The 20,776-nt window shown below is 38.2% G+C and overlaps 1 protein-coding gene across 1 annotated transcript in view; it reads left to right on the top strand.

The window, feature by feature from the left end:
- The first annotated feature begins 728 nt into the window (after positions 1–728).
- Positions 729–20,776, top strand: part of LOC145770048 (band 4.1-like protein 5) — a 50,117-nt gene continuing 30,069 nt past the window's right edge. Inside the window, exons 1-2 of the mRNA XM_082581635.1 lie at positions 729–976; positions 6,563–6,664. Of these exons, the coding sequence (XP_082437761.1) occupies positions 791–976; positions 6,563–6,664 (288 nt within the window). The 5' untranslated portion in view covers positions 729–790. The remainder of the gene's footprint in view (positions 977–6,562; positions 6,665–20,776) is intronic.

The following is a 20,776-nucleotide window of genomic DNA, read 5'->3' as shown; positions in this document are numbered from 1 at the left end:
CAACCCCTGAAAATGTTCGACAATGCCTGAAAATGTTCTATAATAACTAACAAACCTGTCAACCACGGATAATGATCGACAATGTCTGGAATTCCTAGACAATGCCTGGAAATTCCCAACAATGCCTGAAAGTAGCTACTCTACAATGCCTGACAACCCCTGAAAATGCTCGACAACCCCTGAAAATGTTCGACAATGCCTGAAAATGTTCTATAATGCCTAAAAAATCCGTCAACCACTGATAATGATCGACAATGCCTGGAAATTCCCAACATTGCCTGAAAGTAGCTACTCTACAATGCCTGACAACCCCTGACAATTTTCGACAACCCCTAGAAATGCTCCTCAACCCCCCGAAAAGCCGACAGTGCCTGACAATGGGTATTTAGAGGTACCAGGTGAAACAGGCTGTTAAGGATTCAGATAGTAATAACTATATTTGATTTAATTTGCTCTGCTTTGCTTTTTTGCTGAGCATTGAGCACTTTTTGTAGTATTAATAGTTTTCATTGTTTTAAATAATATATTTTCTAGTGGTTTTACAGCGGAATGGCCCGTTTCGGTGAGTCCGAAACCTTAACGCGGGATTTTTTCAATTTTTTTTAAAAATTATCGGGTACCTTAACCTAATTAACATTAGCCTAATTAACATTTTTAGGGTTAAGGGGTTAGGGTTAGAGGTTTGGAACTCACCGAATCAGACTCACCGAATAGTAGCAGACCCGTTTTACAGGCATAGTGGATTAGTGGTGTATTAACCGTAGCTTGGTAGTTTAGAAACTGGTGAAGTATGTTACGTCTGTTGAGAAGAACATTTAGTAGACGTGGCAGACGTCGTCCAAAACCACCTGCTGCAAGCCATGGAGTTGCTGAATCGGGAATTCATATTCCTTCGCCTGATGGAAAAAGAGGAAAGTCTGTCATAACAGCCCGTGTTGTACTGTTGGATGGCACTGATGTTTCTGTGGATGTTTCGGTGAGCTTTTTTTTAAGTTTTTACATTGTGTGACGTTTTCAGCATGAAAATCAATGAAGTAAATGTTTAGAATGTCAAAACGACAATATTGATGTTTGTAACCAAGATGATAAAATGTCTTTTCTTTTGTAATTTTTTGATTTCATTCTCACCTGTTATGAGTATCTTTGCTTCAAGAACTTCATGCATAGTTTTGGTCACACATTTTGCTGGCCTACTTTTCTTCTTTTGAACCTTCTTCATCACTCCACGGGTCAAGGAGCTTTGCCTTTTAGATTTACCCACCTTGGGCGCTGGGCGGGTCTGCTACTATTCGGCTAGTTCCCTATTCGGCTACAGTCCAATTCAGCTAGTCCGATTCGGCAAGTTCCCTATTTGGTTACAGTCTTTTTTTGATGGACGACCTGCGAACATACGTGCCGACTTCCGGGGGGGCCGGGGGGCGGTGCCCCCCGTAAATTTATGGTTGAGGGGCAACAAAAATGGTGATTCCAAGTGGTGTTTTAAAGATAAAAAGTTCGCGAAAGAGATTTAGATAATTTAAAATTTAAAGAATGCCGAAAGCAAGAAAAGCCTACGTTGCTCTTGCCCGCAAAACAGCAGCTGATCGCATGGCTTTCTCATACGGTATGGAAATTTCAAAGTAGATGGTAAAGTAACTTACGCTGCTGGACAGTAAACCAGCTAAATTAGACGCGCTATTTTCAACGAGGTCTTCCCGCTGTGAGACAATTATGATTTAACAGAACGCATTGTTTTCTTCGCAATGTGTGAGAATTAAATCGAAAACCGATAAAAGAAAAGGTGTTTAATGGTCTTGGTCGCAGATATTGCCTGCATTAACGACGTCTCTTACCGCTATTATCACCTAGCTAACCTGGCATCATTGTTTTATGCGGCCGCTCAGGTTTGACATCGACTTTAACGATCATGGAATGTTACGTAATAATAAGAACGATTATATCCTACACGCAAAAATAAAAAAATGATCTCTTAAAACAGCTCTTTCTGTTTTGTCTCGTGAGCTTTGCATATTGCTCAACAAGTGCATAAAGTTTAGAATTGACAAGAAATCATTGAATTTGAAAATTAAGTTTGAATCACTGCAAATAAACCTATTCAAAACTTTTACTTAGGCCGACGCGATTTCACACTCCGTAATCTACGTCGACAATGATTTTTAGTGCGTTCATTTTGAAAACTGCCGAGCTGGAGACAACAGCATGTCCACGTGTTAGTTGAACTTGCCTTTTTGAGGTGAAAATCACTTGCGAACATCTCGACCTTTACTCGAGTATATAGCCTACTGTATTCAATAAAAGACTACAAAGACTTTCGATAAAAAACAGAAGAGAATACACTTCGCCGTTGTCAACGCTTTGAAAGTAAGTAATTAGCGAAACGAGGTTAATATAACTGATAGCGGGTTTCCACTCTGCTTGAGATCATGATTTTTTGCGTTTTATTTCGATAACTTCACTGTCTTGATCGTTGTTACTCACTCGCACGAAACGAAAACGAATCGTCTTGTTTTCCAACTGTTCCAATTACGAGCTAACAATATCAAAATTTTTACGACTAGGCGTACTGCGTCTGCATGCGTAAAACTAATCGTTTCAAGCAGCGGTTCTAATGAATTCGGTTTGTGACCTATTTGTCAATATAAACAAGACACTAAGCTTAATCAAAGACTATTTTAATTGAGTAAAATAGCGTTACAGTTATGACGTCATCACCTTTCTCGCCCCCCAAGGTTTTTTGAAAAGTCGGCGCCTATGCCTGTGAACATATGCAAGCATTTAAATGGTCAACTTCAATAACAACTAAGACATGCAACGCCAAAACCCAGGTTTATTCTAAACTGCCACTTAGGTTTTAACTTCATCTTTTATGTCAAACGCTATTTGGCAACTGTCTTTTTTTTGTTGACACGTTTTCGCTGAGACTTTATCTCATTAACCTCTATTGTTAATCATGAAAAATTTTGTTTTGATGTAAAGCACTTATTTTGAACAAACCCAGACAACAAAATTCGTCATTTTTACATTGATTCAACATCTGCAGACGTTGAATCAATTTGAAAATGACGGATTTCGCCGTCTGGGAAGGCACTCAAAGGTAAACACTGGATAAAATGCAAGAATGCATAAGAAACGATATTGTTCAATAAAATACAAAATTCTCTAAATAAACAATTTGTGGTCCCTTTGTCTGGAACAAATCCAAACTGTGCTGTTGAAATTTCCGATTTTAGTTTTGGTCTCAATCTCATCATGATTCGGAGTAAGATTTTTGTTAGATGATTCTCAAGGCTAATTGTTCTGTGGAGTGAGCATTCCGTTGCGGTACACGACAACTGGGCGAGACAAAGTGAGCGATACCCACTTGGGCGAGACCAGGTGGGCGACGAGCCAAGTGGGCGACGGACCAAGTGGGCGACGGACCAAGTGGGCGACGGACCAAGTGAGCGACGAGTCAAGTGGGCGACGAGCCAAGGACGGACCAAGTGGGCGACAGACCAAGTGGGCGACGGACCAAGTGGGCGTCGGACCAAGTGGGCAACGGACCAAGTGGGCGACGACCAAGTGGGCGACGGCCAAAGTGGGCGACGGTAGCAAAAGTTTAGCTGTTCGGAAAAAATATGACTTTTAATTTTTACTTTAAAATACAATGATTAATTTGTGGAAGGGAGGCAATGAGAGTTCTCACGCTGAGTTTCACGAAGCATTGGAAGCAACATTTTCATTATTTTTTGTAGTTGTCACGATTTCTTTCTATCTCTTACCAGGAAAAAGACTTGGAAAGGTTCAATGACGTAGTTTAATGGGTCAAACCGAAAAGCAGTCAATTAAATGCGAATGGTTCCACTAGTGAAATGATAATCTGACTTCTTGAAGGACTTTAACGAACGGCTTCTCAAATAACTCTAATTTCAAAGACAATTTATATCAGCACCAATTCTCATCTACTTGTATTCGATTTCTTCAACTCTCAATCAACAATAATTTCTACACCAACTACCAATCCACAACCCATAACACAACTCTCATAATCAACTCATAATAATACAACTCCCATAATAATCATCATAATAAATCATTACGCAAATTACACCACTATTTATAAAAGGTTTGTTCGGTCTAGTAACTTCGAGAAGGTTACGTAATGTTGCATCACACGAACTCATCGTTCGGTCACGTTGCATTGAGCGGCATAAACAAGCAAGTTTAAAGAAGACTCTAGAACTGCACGTAGCAATCGAATGACCTAGAATACACGTTACATAATACAGATTTCGTAATCAGAGGTTACTTCAGGATAATGACCGATGATAATCTATAGCATAAGAATTTTACAATCAAAACAGCACGCCGAGATACAAGCGGCTCGTTGTAAGACCTAGCACATTGATTGTGACAGTAGTCTAGTAATAGCGCTTGCTGTTTGATGTTAATTGTGACATTGATGCATTGTGACATCATCTTGACACATTATTTTGCAAACTGAGGCGTCAGCGTTTATCGTGAAGCTGAAGAGAAACCTCTCAGAAAAGAGACAAACGAATGGCCAAAGAGTGGTTTAAGTCAGTTATGAACGCTCCCTAACCGTTATCAAAGCTTGTCAGTATAAAATATGACTTTTAATTTTTACTTTAAAATACAATGGTTGATTTGTGGAAGGGAGGCAATGAGAGTTCTCACGCTGAGTTTCACGAAGCACCTGGTCTTGCCTAAGTGGGTATCGCCCACTTTGTCTCGCCCAGTTGTCGTGAACCGATTCCGTTGCTTCGGTTTTCTTTGGTAAAGTTATGAATATTTATGGAACGTACCATATCACTAGGGATGTTTCTGGTGCCATAAAGATGATTTAAGATCTCAGTGGTTAGGTCTAAACCCCACTCATCTAAACCTTCAATAATTTCAACTTAGAAACGATATTATGGAATAAAATGCAACATTCTCTAAATAAACAGGCGTTGTTGGATTTGGAATTTTGTAATAGTTGAGGATTCTAATATATTCTAAGTTTGCATACAGACGGTGGCGTAGGATGCATGTCGCTTTTATGTGAGCAAACATTTCAATTTAATAGTTCAAACGTTTTGCGCTGAATTTCATTTCAACTTATTTTTCTTTGTCGCAATGCAAAAGAAACGATATTGTGAAATAAAAACAAAATGCAATTCAAAACTGTAGCTGAATAGGAAACTAGCCGAAACGGGCCATATTCCGCCCTTGGGCAGTGGTGGCGACTCGGTCTAGATGTTTGGGCAAGTTTCGAGCAGCCACTGAATTGATTCGTGATCCAGTTCCCGCACACCATTTGGGGTCTGCTACTATTGGGCGATTTTTTGAAAATCCAACGACGCCTTCTGTAAATCCAACGATTGAATATTATTCAATATTCAGACATTGAATCAATGTAACTACAAACTGTTAGGCTAATTGGGTTCTTTGAACAAATCGAATCAGCAAAAGTTTCCTTTTGTACACGATTTCAACCTCTGGCGACGTTAAAACGATGTAATTGCCTTTACATTACAGTCAAAAGTTTTGTTGACATTAAAAATTCTTTGACTGTTTTGAGTTACAGCATCGTTTTGTGAAAAAGGTTGTTTTGATGTAAAATATATTTGAAATATCATATAAAATCAACAAATAGCATATTTAAAAAATGAATGACATGACGAATGACATAAACATGACGCAAAGAAGGTGGATGACGTAAGATAAATGTCAATTTTATGTGAGCAAACATTTTAATTTAATAGTTCAAACACTTTTCGCTAAATTTCATTTAAATTTATTTTTCTTTGTCGGAATGCAAAAAAAAACGATATTGTGGAATAAAATACAAAATTCTCTAAATAAACAGAAGGCGTCGTTGGATTTTCAAAAAATCGCCAAATAGGGAACTCGCCGAAAAAGACTGTCGCCACATAAGGAGTTCGCCGAATCGGACTCGCCGAAACAAGCCGTTCCGCACCATTTGGCACATGGCAGATGTTGCAGTTACAGATTATGTGGTCTGCAGTTTGTTTCTCCTTCACTATCGTACTAAAGTGTTTTTATGGCTTTGAAACAGTTCTCTTATATCCGAAGATCTGCAGAACTTTTTAAAGTCTTGTAATGATTGATGAAATACCTTTGTAAAATTCCTAAATTTTATGCATACATGTTGCTCGGTTTACGGAATTATTTGTCTATATTTATATAACTATAGGCAGGACACCACTGTTTCGACCGGTCTCATCAGTGCAGTAAATGTACACCAGACTTGAACGCATTATTACAATACGCCGGTATTTATATATATATAAGTAATTCAGCGTGGTGATTTTTCTATTTGTGGTACTCAAGGAACCACATTTGGATACATTCACCCACCTTGCAATGAGTGCTCAAACTGCTGGAACGGTGAGCTATGCTCAATGCTACAGCAAGGTGTCTGCTATGTAGTTTGAAATGCATTTGATTTATTGGGTTTATTCAAGTAAGATTACACAGTGCTTTTTCTTTACTTTTTAGCCTTATCTTCAAATCCAAAATATCAAAGATCCTTTTTGTAATTTGTTTTTACTTTTAGAGAAAAGCTCTCGGAGAAGTTCTTTATCAGCAAGTTATATCTTATCATCTTGATTTGGTGGAAGTTGATTACTTTGGTCTGCAGTTTATGGATGCTAATCAGGTCAGCCAACTGTCGATAGATGTTTCATTACTAACATATAGTTGCTTTGTATCTTACTATTATGTTGTGTCATATATTTTTAGTATGAATTGTAATCTTAATAAAAATCGGTTGGACATTTTGCAGTGTTGATGGTTAATGGTTATGTTAGGGAGCAAGTCTTTTAGGCGCAGACAGTTAGGCGCCGGTCAAATAGGCGCCCACACTGTGGCGTCTGGATATTTAGGTGCATATCACTGTGGCGCTCGTTCATTTAGGTGCTATTCCTAGTGAAGTATGCAGATTGTAACAGCTTGGCAGGTAGGGCAATGCTTTGCGCACAAACTGTTATATTGAACAGAAAAATATGTTGTTTTGTTAATGCGCGTGCATTTATTTGTTGTTAGTCATGGCTTCTGTGAGTGAAGCTGCTTTATCCGGCAATGCTTTTCACACAAAATGTTGTATTGACCAGAAAAATATGTCATGGCTTCCTTGAGTGAAGCTGCTTAAACTGGCAAGGCTTTTCACACAAAATGTTATATTGAACAGAAAAATATATGGTTTTTTTAATGCGCGTGTTCGACATTTATTTGTTGTTAGTCCAGGTTTGCGTCGGCAAAAACTTTATCAATAAATTATTCCAGTTTCCGAACATGACTGAGTTCACTTTTAGTTAAGTCAAATAATAACTACACTAAACATCAGTAAAAATATACCGTAGCCTATATTCAAGCGGGTGGTGGCATGAATGAAGAGTAACTTAGTTTTCCGTCAAAATCCCGACGAGGTCTTGCCGAAACTAAGCTGATACAATCTGCAGACTTTACTAGGAATAGGCTAGCACCTAAATGAACGGGCACCACAGTGCTCCGCACCTAAATATCCTGACGCCACAGTGTGCGCGGCTGCGCGCCTATTTGACCGGCGCCTAATTGTCTGCGCCTAAAAGACGTGGACCCTTATGTTATGGGTTGTCAAGTTTCAGAAAAGATGTCCTTCTACAGTAGAATATTATACAGGGTGATCATTGATCAAGCCAAGTGTAGACAAATATTTATTGAAATAACATCCAAACAGGAAAAAAATTACACCTAATGAAGAAAAATACAAAGAAAAGTATAAATAAACAAAACTCTTATTTAGTACCGGTACTCTTATTTTTCATTCGTACTCCCCTTGTTTTCACCAAACGCCTTAGTTTGTTGTGCATTTGACTGCATGAGGCACGCAGTCACCAGTTCTTTGGACAGACGTCAGACGAAAAGTTATTCACTGTCCAGTGTGTGCATCATCATCAGAATGACCGTATTTATGCAAAGAATAAAGAAGATATCCCACTGAATCAAAGGCTGATGTTCCGCAGACAGAAACCAGCCCCTGGGATGGTTTGGGGTGAGGTAACTTCAACTGGTGAAGAAAATCCCATGCAATTTATTGCAATCTATTATGGATTTATTTAAATCAATTTCAGTGAGATGGTTGATGCTGCATATTTTTAACATTAACTTTGTCAATGCGTGCACCTGTTGCTGAAAGAACTTTCAAACAAAATAGCCGACACTGAATTGTTTTCAATGCCATTGAAAACGATATTGAGAAATCTGTATTTTGCATAGGATTCTACATAGTTTTGCTTTTTCACCATAGCGTGGTTTCTGGTTGACTTCAGTCTGCACAAAACAACGTACAAAAACTTGGTGAAAAATATTGAATGCTTCTTATAGTTAAAGCCTTGCAACGTCTGAAAGCTTAAACGATATAATAACCTCAAGTAAAGAAATGGTCGTTTGCGAAAAAAACACAGTTTTTAATCTTTTCTGGCAAAAAAGTATTGAAAACTATACGCTGAAATTTCAAGCGCCTTGCAACCCTCCAAAAAACGGCTCGCGACCCCCAGCTTAAGAACCCCTGCTCTAACCAAAATTTCAGCTTAAGAACCCCTGCTCTAATCGTTCGGTAAACGGTAAAAGTGGGGCCTACGTGCTTATGGAAATGGGCTCTTCTTATATATTGACTCAACTCAGTCATTCGTTTTTAAGCAAAAACTGCACTGGTACTGGATCTGTATCACCATCAGCCTTACAAAAATTTAACCTTAAAAAAATTGAGGGCCGAATTTTTCCAGGGCCTAAGGTAGGGTGTTGCAAATTTTACAACCTATGTTGGAAGTATGATTGTAAGGTGGGAAATCTTCCAAAACCACACCAAAAAAATTTTTATTTAAAAATATTAATATTTAGGGGTCCCACGCTTACCCCGAAAAGTTCATTTTTGGTCGCGAATGGCAACATTTTTAAATTGTTGTGAAATCTACATTATAAATGATAGATATGTCATGTTACATATCATTTTTGTCGGAATTGAATGTAGAATGAGCTGCAATAAACAAAAATGAGATTGATAGGATTTTGAAAATTTTTAGGCAACTGATTAAAAGTAGTTTTTTTTCTTATTTTGCAGAATAGGTTAGAGGCATTCCATTAATACAACTAATTTTTACAAACGTCCAATACCTCCTAAAATACTTGGTTTAGACCAAAAAGAAAGCCATTTTTGGATTCTGCATCCTCAAAAATGGTGGAATAGACACTTCAACCATCTTTCTACCTTTAGTATAGTGTCCAAAATCAAAAATTAGTTATGCGGATGAAGTGCACCACCTAGTGACGGCCCAAGTCTCTAACTCGGCAACCACTTACCTGATTTTGAAAAGTAAATTTTTGATGGACTTGGGCTACAACATATATATATTTGAACCATCTTATTCTGCAACCTAGTGGTTGCATTGATTTGTTGTATTATAATGGACTGCCTCGTAAACAACATAAAATAAAAGGCCACTTAGACATAAAAACAAATTTTTAGTGATTGTTAGCCTACAAGCCCTACATGCAACCACTCTTACTTTCAATTTGAGGATGCGCAGAATTACCGTACCTTCTGAATTTTAATCTTACCAACAAAGCAAAGATCACACTAATCTCAAAATTTGAAGAAAATTAGCGAGCAATTAGCAAAACATAAAACTTTGCATTCAATTCACTTTTTTTAATATTTATTTATGCATATGAACCAGAGGGACCACACGTATGTCCTTCAGACATATTGTCTGACCACTTCAACACTGGAAACCCTTTTAGGGTTCTATTACAAGTCTTTTGTTGGACTGGGCCCCACGACTGGTAGACTGCTTGAATGCTTGGCCCCATATTAAAAGGTCAAGTACCACATCATATTAACCAGAATTTTGGCCACAATCCATTTGGAAATAAGCAAACTTTTTAGCACTAGAAAATTAGAAATGAAATAAAAACTAACCATAGTAAAAGTTGTAAAAAATTGTAACTTACATTAAACAAACGAAATACACGATCCAATGCAAAGCGAGTCCTAAGAAAGGTGTTAAAAACAAGTTTTATCAAGTGTCTCCAGTCTTCACAGTATTTATGACTTGCTTCTGACGTCATAGTGAGAGCATAATTATGCTCTAACTTTATTGTCTGTTGCTTTCATCTCAGCATCTGTCATATTATCGTCGCTGTCTTTCACCTTTCTGTTTTGAATGCATCTGGTCAAATTTCCTATCAACCTTTCAGTTGCCATTTGATTGTCTTTAAAAGACATCCAGTGGCCTGGTGAACCAACTGAAAGGCAAGGAGAGCACTGACTGGTAATGTCAAAGAATGCAGGATTGGTTAAAAGTAGTTTTTCTGTATTAACCGATGCTGTCGCAATGTTAACAGCTTCTGGAGTCATCACTTTACTTTTCGAAAAAAATTTTTTTAAAAATCGCAACACCCTAGCCTAAGGCTACAGCCTAATTAGCCTAATGGTATTCCGGCCCTGTACACCATACGTGCCTCATGCAGTCGAGTGCACAACAGACTAAGGCATTTGGTGAAGGCAAAGGGAGGATACCGGTATATTGAAAAATAAGAGTATATACATTTTGTTTATTTATACTTTGTATTTTTCTTTATATGTGTAAATTTTTTCCTGTTTGGATGTACTGTTATTTCAATAAATATTTGTCTACCCTTGGCTTGATCACCCTATATATATCTGCTATTTTGAAACTGAAATCATGCTTTTAACGAGACAATCCCAATCTTAGTAAGTAGTTGCATGTTGGAGAGGATACACAGCTTTTTGCTGATGTGATAGTTGCATGTTGGAGAGGAAACACAGTCCGAATGACGCAATTCCTAGGCTGTGATACATGATTGATGCAAGTCTCAAATTCTGCAATATATACATGAATGATGCGAGACTTTGTTATTTCTTGCTAAAATAATTGTTTTTTTTTAAATATGGTAGTAATTTGATTTGCCACGGTAGCAATTTCAATTTTCATTTTTTACACAAATAAAAATATTATATAATAAAAGCATGATGTGGAAAAGTTGGTCATATATGAATCTGGTGGCCACAGGACAATGGTTGGTTATGGTCTGGTCAAAGAAGAGGATAAGGTTAAAAACATAACAGCAGTATATATCTAGAGGAAGAGGTAATGATGCAACATCTCCCCATAGTAATGGGTATTTTTCTTGAAAATAATTTTCGACAGCGAAAAGGATTGATGAAGATGATTAAAGCATTTTGGTTGAAAATGTCGAATGTGGAACATTGATGCGATCAAGAAAGTTCTTAAAAAATATATAGAAAATTATTGTACATAGAGAAAAGGGGTCCACGTCTTTTAGGCGCTGACAGTTAGGCGCTGGTCTAATAGGCGCGCACACTGTGGCGTCTGGATATTTAGGTGCGGAGCACTGTGGCGCTCGTTCATTTAGGTGCTATTCCTAGTGAAGTTTGTAGATTGTATCAGCTTGGCAGGGAGGGGCGTAGGGCAATGCTTTTCACACAAAATATTATATTGAACAGGAAAATATATTGTTTTGCTAATGCATGTGCGTTGTTGGTCATGGTTTCAGTGAGTGAAGTTGCTTAAACTGGCAATGCTTTTTCACACAAAATGTTATATTAAACAGAAAAATATATGGGTGAAGCTGCTTAAACCGGCAATGCTTTTTCACACAAAATGTTACATTAAACAGAAAAATATATGGGTGAAGCTGCTTGAACCGGCAATGCTTTACACACAAAATGTTATACTAAAGAGAAAAATATGTCATGGCTTCAGTGAGTGAAGTTGCTTAAACCGGCAATGCTTTTTCACACAAAATGTTATATTAAACAGAAAATTATATGGGTGAAGCTACTTGAACCGGAAATGCTTTTCACACAAAATGTTATATTGAAGAGAAAAATATGTCATGGCTTCAGTGAGTGAAGCTGCTTAAACCGGCCAGGTTTGCGTCGGTGAAAGTTTTATCAATAAATTATTCAAGTTTCCAAACGTATGAGTTAACTTTTTTCTTTTAGTTAGGTCAAATAATAACTACACTGAACATCAGTAAAAAATGTACCGTAGCCTGTATTCAAGCGGGTGGTAGGCTTGAGTGAAGAGTAACTTAGTTTTTCGTCAAAACCCCGACTAGGTTTAATAACGCGCGAAGTCTCACCATTATGCTTGCAACTTGTAGCCAAGGTGTAGCCTATATGCCCTGTAGAAATGTATTCATGTGAACAGTAGTAGAGCGTCTTACGCGTTCTCGTCACACGGCCAATCTATCCCAAACAGAAGTAATTGCGAAAGATAACAGATTAAGTAAAGTTCCATCTGGCTGCAACTTGTGTTCAGGATGCATTGCAAATGTCCTGTAGAGATGTGTTAATATCAAGAGTAGTAGAGCGTTTTCCCGCACCTCATGTCCACACGATCTATCCGTCTCCAGTAGGAGTAATTCTTAAAGGTAACAGACTGCACAAAGCTGCGCCTTTAAACCGGCAACTTCTACTCCAGAAGTACGTGTCCTGCGGAGATCAGGTGGTCTACTGCTCTAATTGCCCTGCATATAAGCCGACGTTGGATCTGAGCACTTCATTTGCACCGAAGTTTGGTAAGTTTGCTACATCATAAAGCAAAGATTGATATGGCAGCTTCGACTATTTCAACTTCACTTAATCGTGAAAAAAATGCTGCTGATGGCTTCATGTATAGTAGGCTGGCCCCTTTTTGGGTAATTTTGGAAATTGATTAGGCCTGGGTGTTAAATTTTTGCTTTGACCCAAAAAAATGAGATTCCCAAAATTTTTTTGGATTTGAACCATGTCTAGACCCTGCCCCGGGCCCCGGTCCGTCTCGCCAGTTGACGAAATTTAAAACAGCTGTAACTTTTACAATATTCATGTTAATAATGTCATGTAAGTACTCATTTTCATTGGTTTTTTATGGAGAACAAGAATCTAAAGGTTTTTGATACATATGGCATGATTTAGAAATCTTGTTTTTTTGTAATTATTTGAAAAATTACTGTTATTACGCTTATTAGCCTCATTTTGCATAGCAATGTCTGAAACAACTGCCTTTGTGTTTACTGTATTTATTCTCTTGATTTCAGCATAGTATTGTAAGGTTTGTCAAATTTTTAATATGGATGAGAGAAAAAGAAGAAAAATTGCAAAAGATCCGCTTGATATTGGTATGTACCAACCCATGAGTCAGTCAATGCTTCCGCTTAAGCTAGATGTCCTGAGGCATTATCTGTATTTGCGAAATATTAAGTATATACACAAATGATGTAGGACAAACTGTGCTCTAAAATGAAGTTTATGACTGCATTTGTAAAATCTACATCCATTCCAGCAACAAAAAGTAAGAATAATAGCCGAAATGCAAGACCTAGAAAAAATGAGGAAGGAAGTTAACAAAAGAAAAAATCCCAAACGAATTCTTGACTTCACAGATCATCTAAGTTTGATTTTCTCTATTCTTAAAAGTACAACTGATGTACCAATACCAGAGAGAGAATTTTACAATGACCAGTGCACTGACAGGAAAATGATGAATTCCTTCTCTGTTGACAAACAACAAACTGCTAAATATCAGCGTAAACTCAGAAATCAACTCCAGCTGACCAGTCTTCAACCGGAACTATCAACGTTGGAATGCCACGAAGAGAGCAGCTCTTGTCGAGGAAGCGGATCTGAAAAGAGCAGTGCAAGTAGCTCCGAACTATGGGAAGAAGAAACTTGTCAGGAACACCAGTCAGCTTCTAGCTCTTCATACTTCACACAATCACTGCAAAACACAGCTGTTGTTGCAGCGCAGATCAATGTTGGTGAAGAGCAGGTAGCGAAAATTTTAACTGCTTATAACCAAGACATTGGTTACCAATCAGTGGTAACCAGAAAATAAGTCTTTGGTCAGAGGGAAAAAGCACGGAGACAACAGATAAGTGAAATGAGACAAAATGCTGTATATGGTATGTTTGGTATGGTGCTAAGCTAGTTTTTAACTACTCTGTTGTTTCACAGCCTGACGATACTTATCTGGGATTTTGCAGCCCTGAAAGTGGGACTGGTATGTAATGCATATGATTTTATATTATCTGTTGAACTAAAGGAGCTGGATAGCCATATAAAGCATAACTAGTGAGAGCAATGTGTGGTGTAAAGCTGATGGACAAAAGGAATACCGAAGAACTTAAGAGCTTGCTTGGGTTGAATGAGAGTGTTGATAAGTTGGCAAAAGCGAATGGAGTGAGGTGGTATGGGCATGTTTTGAGAAGGGATGAAGATGATGTTTTGAGAAGAGCGCTGGAGTTGCGAGTGGAGGGTCGTAGAAAACAAGGAAGACCAAAGAAAACATGGAAAAAGCAAGTTGAGGAAGAAAGCAGCAAGGTGGGCTTGACAAGAGAGGACGCGTTAGACAGATCGATGTGGAGGCAGGGTGTGAAGACGATTGCGGCACTTAGAGGTGAATCCGGCCACCCTCGGTAACGGGGACATCACCGGATTAAAACTGGACTACTACAGTACACATGATACAAAGTGAACTAAAGTAGCCTATGAAAGACTGCTTCTGTTCTTGGATGGATATTTCTAACAATGACACTTTTCTCAACAGGTAAATGTGTAGCTGATAGCACCTTGGACTTCTTGGAATCATTGGAGGTTGATGCTGGGGATATCTGTGTGTTAGGCTGTGACGGAACAAGCTGCAACACTGGGTTGAAAGGGGGTTCAATGGCATGCATTGAACAAAGGCTGGCAAGACCGTGTCAACGAGTAGTATGCATGTTGTATCATTGTGAACTGCCACTACGCAAGCAGTTTGAAAAACTTGATGGTTCAACAACAGGCCCAAGTAGCTTTTCTGGACCAATTGGTCAGCTGGCAGCAGCCTTGCCAGAAGTTTGATCCTCTCAAGCTTGCAGAATTTCCATTGCTAAGCAAAGAAGTCGAAAATAGTTTGTCAACAGATGCAAAATATCTTTATCAAATGTGCATGATGGTGAATGATGGAAATATTTCTGGGGCACTGCTAAAGAAAAAAATGAGCTGATGTAGATTTTAGATTTTACGATGCAGCTGTGTAGATTTTACAAATGCAGTCATAAACTTCATTGTAGAGCACAGTTTGTCCTACATCATTTGTGTACTTAATATTTCGCAGATACAGATAATGCCTCAGGACATGTAGCTTAAGCGGAAGCATTGACTGACTCATGGGTTGGTACATGCCGATATCAAGCGGATCTTTTGCAATTTTTCTTCTTTTTCTCTCATCCATATTAAAAAGTTGACAAACCTTACAATACTATGCTGAAATCAAGAGAATAAATACAGTAAACACAAAGGCAGTTGTTTCAGACATTGCTATGCAAAATAAGGCTAATAAGCGTAATAACAGTAATTTTTCAAATAATTACAAAAAAACAAGATTTCTAAATCATGCCATATGTATCAAAAACCTTTAGATTCTTGTTCTCCATGAAAAACCAATGAAAATGAGTACTTACATGACATTATTAACATGAATATTGTAAAAGTTACAGCTGTTTTAAATTTCGTCAACTGGCGAGACGGACCGGGGCCCGGGGCAGGGTCTAGACATGGTTCAAATCCAAAAAAATTTTGGGAATCTCATTTTTTTGGGTCAAAGCAAAAATTTAACACCCAGGCCTAATCAATTTCCAAAATCACCCAAAAAGGGGCCAGCCTAATGTATAGGCCTACATTTGAAAAAATGAGTGTCGATAAAACTAAGAAGTTTTGGCGTTGTGTTGGTCGAAACGAGGGATGCAAAGTTCGAATTCACACGGATGCTACAACAAACGAGGTAATATGGCATGGGCTACGTAACTATTATTAAACAAAGTCTTGTCGATGTTGCAATTTTCTCGCTAGAAGTTATTCTTGAAAAGGCACTGAAAGTTGATTCGTATCAACAAAGATACTCTAAGCTAAGCAGTAGGCCTACCACTAAATAAATTGCTGTGAACATAGATTAGCCTATTAGCAAGAAGACATGCTGCAATCGTAGGCTACAAGGATTTCTAGTAGTAGACTACGGGATGCGAAATTGCCTTCTAGGAGTAGGCAGCGCTAAGTAATAGTGCATTCAGGTATTTATTTAGGTATATATTATAAGTAGTGCATTCAGGTATTACGGTATTTAAGTAACATTTTTTTTTTGCTTGAAATAGGCTACCTTTTAACCTTGGACGTAGAGATACTTCCTTAGTCATCATGGCAAAAATACCAAGGCGTGTGTATACTAGGGTGGAGTGAAAAAAGTTTTTTGTTTAAATCGAAAAAAACGGAGTTTTTAAATCCCGACAAATGACCTAAAACTTCATTAAAAATTGACTTTAGGGGATTGCCCCCATTTTCCAGCCGGCAACCCCCAATTTATGCGCGCGAAGGGGTAAAATTGCCTATCTTGGTAACCACTGGTCGTAGAGTCATGATATATAGCTCAAAAGCTGCCAAAACATCATGTTTCTATCTGTCCTAAGAAGAAAGTTTGCTCTATTGACGATACAAAACGAGTTATAGCCAAAAAACCAAAATATACACACATTTTTGTTAAAATTCAGCATATTTTCTGACAAATTTTGATCTGTCATAAGTTTTTTGAAAAAATAATCTGATATGTTGTACAAAATATAGTAACACACTGATAATACCGAATGTGAAAGATGCAGGGAGGAACTACGGCAAGAAGAGCAACAAAATTTCAGTATAGTGAATGGTCTATACTAGGGTGTTTTTAATTTTCTCATATCGTAAGTTTGATTTGTACAGGGCACCAGGTTGTTACAATTGGTAAGAAAACAATGTCTTTCAAATTTCAAGAAATTATTTCAACATTTACAACTTGCACAAGGAGGTTGAAAAATTTGCAAAATCAAGAAAACAAGCAACTTTACAACACGCAACCAAATAACCAGCTTTATTCAGTACTTTTAATATGCACGCATTTCAGGCACGTTTATAGGATAACAAAGCAAAAATAGCAACAAAGCAACTATTCCTCTAACAACCTTTACACCGTGTTTCACCCATAACCGAGATGATCAGAAGCAGTGGCGTATTTAGAAAGCTTATTAGGGGGGGAGCAATACATTGTGTCAGTCAGCCGTGTAGCGGTCCAGAATCGCCAAAATACCGTCATATGATATTTGAACGGCCCCATACTTTAAATCATGAGCGATTCTGCAGAAGTAAGTTACTGTTCCAATCAATGAACCAACAAAAGATATCAAACACTTCAAAACATAAACAATAATGGAACATAAACAATAAGTTAGTCCTTCAGATCTCGAATACTTTTGAATATTCTCGACGATTCGCAATGACAGCCATCGCATTAAACTTAGAGTTTGCGCTTGGCAAATATGTCAATGACTGCATCATACTCGAGTACAATATCCTTGTTTAAATACATCTGAGCTAGACCATTCAAACATGGCTTTTAATTTTTTTTGCTACGGGAAATTTTCTTCGATGATGCTCCACTACCTGCAGAACGTACTGTTTCTGCTCCTCATCTCTGGTCAATGTCGAATTGAACTCTGTCATCAGCGCCACTCCTCGTTCTGCCAAATCGTTTGTCACCCTCAGGGCAGAAATTGTTTCCTTGGCACTTTGGTAGGCCTCATTTTCAGCCCAGTATTTAGGATCAAGGGTTAAGAAGCTTTTGTCTAGACCAAGTATTGTGAATAATCGTTCAGTTGCAGTAGTGCAGAAATCAGACAGTTTTTTCTCAGCAATATCGGTAGGTACCACCGCCCGGTTTGGCGGATCTTCGAATCCATGACTGGTTGCCATACTGCGAACCATTTCCCTCTTATCAATGTCAGTGACTCTGCTGTCAAACAGTGCAAAGGCAATGAGACCTTCCGACAAGTACCACAGGTGTCTGGAGTAAGCCTTGAAGGCTAATTGAGATACTTCTCCATCAGCATACGTTGTTAAGTTCTTCATAAAATTCAGGTCGTTGAGAGGTGCCTGTATGGCTGAATCACAGCTGTACCAGTGGCCTATGTAAACACTCACAATAAATAAGCACATGCGTAGCAATTGACTGGACGTTTTGGGCTGCGTCTGTCTTCGGCCAGTGGTACAAAGGTCCAGTTGGAATTGCTTCCTGAACAGCCATATTTTAAGGGAATATATCGTTCGTGCCATCCATCTGGCTCAATAAAGTGCACCAGGGTGACGGAATTTAACAGAGAAAACTTTTTCAAGGACAATCTCCAAGGAAATTTTCAAGGAAATGACCTGAACTGCTACTTACCAGGCAAATTTTATCTTTAGACCTTGTCACAGCCATTGTACAACCGCAAATTGTTAGTAAACTGAAATAAATGCAACAGCACAACAGACATGACAGTGTAATTTTTGTAGTATTACGAGGTGTTGCAATTGTGACGTAACAATGCTTTATTTGTTCTGTGAAGTAACGTAGCCTACAAGTACCGGTAATTGCTTATATTCCGCTGCTAGATTATAGGCTAAACAACCTAAACTTTAGCTTCCTTGCGCAAGTAGTAAATGTCGACGGATTTCAACAAAAATTTGTCAAAAGGATTTTTTTACTGAAAGGAAATGAACACCACTCTGTACATTAATATTAACAATGGTTAGAATTTTGCGTATTACGCTAAAAACACCCTAGTCTATACTTTGATGGACGTAAAGATACAAACAAACGGTTGTGCAAGGTCCAAACGAAAAGCACTACAGATCTGTTCAATTGGAAGAACACTATACTGCAGTTGGCGAGCCGGGGAATTATTACCTCACCCACTTTTCTCCTGAAGATGGCAAGGGCAGAACCATAGCTTAACATCTATTCAATTCATTACAAGGTACAGAATTGCAAAATAAACTGGCAGTTGTTGGTACTGATAGCACTGCATCAATGACAGGAAAACACAACGGATGCATTCGAGGCCTGGAAGGGTTGCTGAATAAGCCACTTCAATGGATAGTATGTCTGCTACATAGGCTACTAATGAATTGCCTTTGGGACATGTGTTTGCAGGTCTCGATGGTGCTACAAGTGGCCCAGACACATTTGCAGGTCCAACTGGAAAAAACTACATGGAACTGTATTCTGTTAACCAGTTACTCAATTCAAAGAGCTCTCGCCACCACTTTTGGCCTTTTTAAAGCTCCCATCCGAAGTTGTGAATGACTTAAGTACGGACCAGTTCTATGCTTATAAAATGTGCTGGGCAATTATTGAAGGAAACGTTGATGATGATCTGGCTTATTTGGAGGTTGGACCAGTTGTGCATTCAAGATGGCTAACTTTGGAATGCAGAATTTTACGTTATTTTGTGACAGTGGATAAACCGCCTTTGAACCTGGAGATTCTGGTTCGTTTTTGCCTTGAAGTATATTTTCCGACTTGGTTTGAAATCAAGCTAAACAACCATATAACAAATGGATCCATAAACTTTTTCAACTTGATTCAACGAGTTTTGAATTTTTCTGACCAAAACGTTCGGGAAATTGCTTTGAATGTGGTGACAAGAAACGGTTATTTCGCACACCCCGAAAATATTCTGATTGCAATGCTGGGGGATGATAATGAAGACATACGAAATAAGGGTGTGACCAAGGTGCTTGCAATTCGCAAACATGCCGCTGAAACAAATTCACTTATGGACATTGAAAGTCATAGCAGTTCCAATACATTGAACTGCAGTCCAATTCGTTTGTTCTGTGTTCCAAAGTTGAACTTGGAAGCAAAGGCATACCACGAGTTAGTTGATATTGAACCTTATCAACAACTTTCTCCAGCAATTGAGCACTTAACCGATGCAGAGTTGGAAGAATGCCGCGAGAAGCCTCTGATTTTGTTTTATCCATGCCACAATCAAACAGTGAAACGACATGTGAAGCTCGTAACAGAAGCATCAGCACAAGTTTCAGGATTTGAAAGACGAGATGGACTCATTCGCCAAAAAGTTAAGTCTCGTAAACTGATGAAAAAATTTGACACAAAAATGCATTTGAAATAAGTCGTTTTAATTCAATTGACATACCTATTCAATTTTTTTTTTGTGATTATTGTGCCATCAGAAGGCCTGAATTGTCATTTTAAAAACAGAACCTTTTAGGATTAGCAAAGCTTACACTTGAAATATTTCAACTGAGGGATTACAAGTCGACGAAGTTATGAAAAGACGTTAAGTTTGGGGGCGACTGGGATATGAGTTTACCACTCTTCGAGTCTCCAGCCACCCAAACATATGTCAAACACAATCTGCCTCCAGCCGTTATCAAACTCGTGCTTTGCCGCTGCAGTATTGAAAATCAGGAGCAGTTCCGCTCGGCCATGTCGCTAACATGTCACACCAGGCAAAGCAACTTGTTTTTGCAAAATGAATATGAGTTCTTTGAAGTTCATCACCAAACACTTGTGATATTTTGCACTGCTGCAATTAACATAATGCTTAATGTGAGTGCTTCATTATGATGTTTTGAACTGATGTTAAAAGGACTGTGTTGTGAATATTTTTGGATTATGGGCCCAATCTTCGGTATTATTAGTGTGTTACTATATCTTGTGCAACATATCAGATTTTTTTTGAAAAAACTTATGACAGATCACAATTTGTCAGAAAAAATGCTGAATTTTAACAAAAATGTGTGTACTATATTTTGGTTTTTTGGCTATAACTCGTTTTGTATTGTAAATAGAGCAAACTTTCTTCTTAGGACAGATAGAAACATGATGTTTTGGCAGCTTTTGAGCTATAT

The sequence above is a fragment of the Aplidium turbinatum genome, chromosome 5 (assembly GCF_918807975.1).
Source record: "Aplidium turbinatum chromosome 5, kaAplTurb1.1, whole genome shotgun sequence".
Classification (NCBI taxonomy): Eukaryota; Metazoa; Chordata; class Ascidiacea; order Aplousobranchia; family Polyclinidae; genus Aplidium; species Aplidium turbinatum.
The sequence above is the reverse complement of the archived record's forward strand: the minus strand, read 5'-3'. Positions and strand labels throughout refer to the sequence as shown.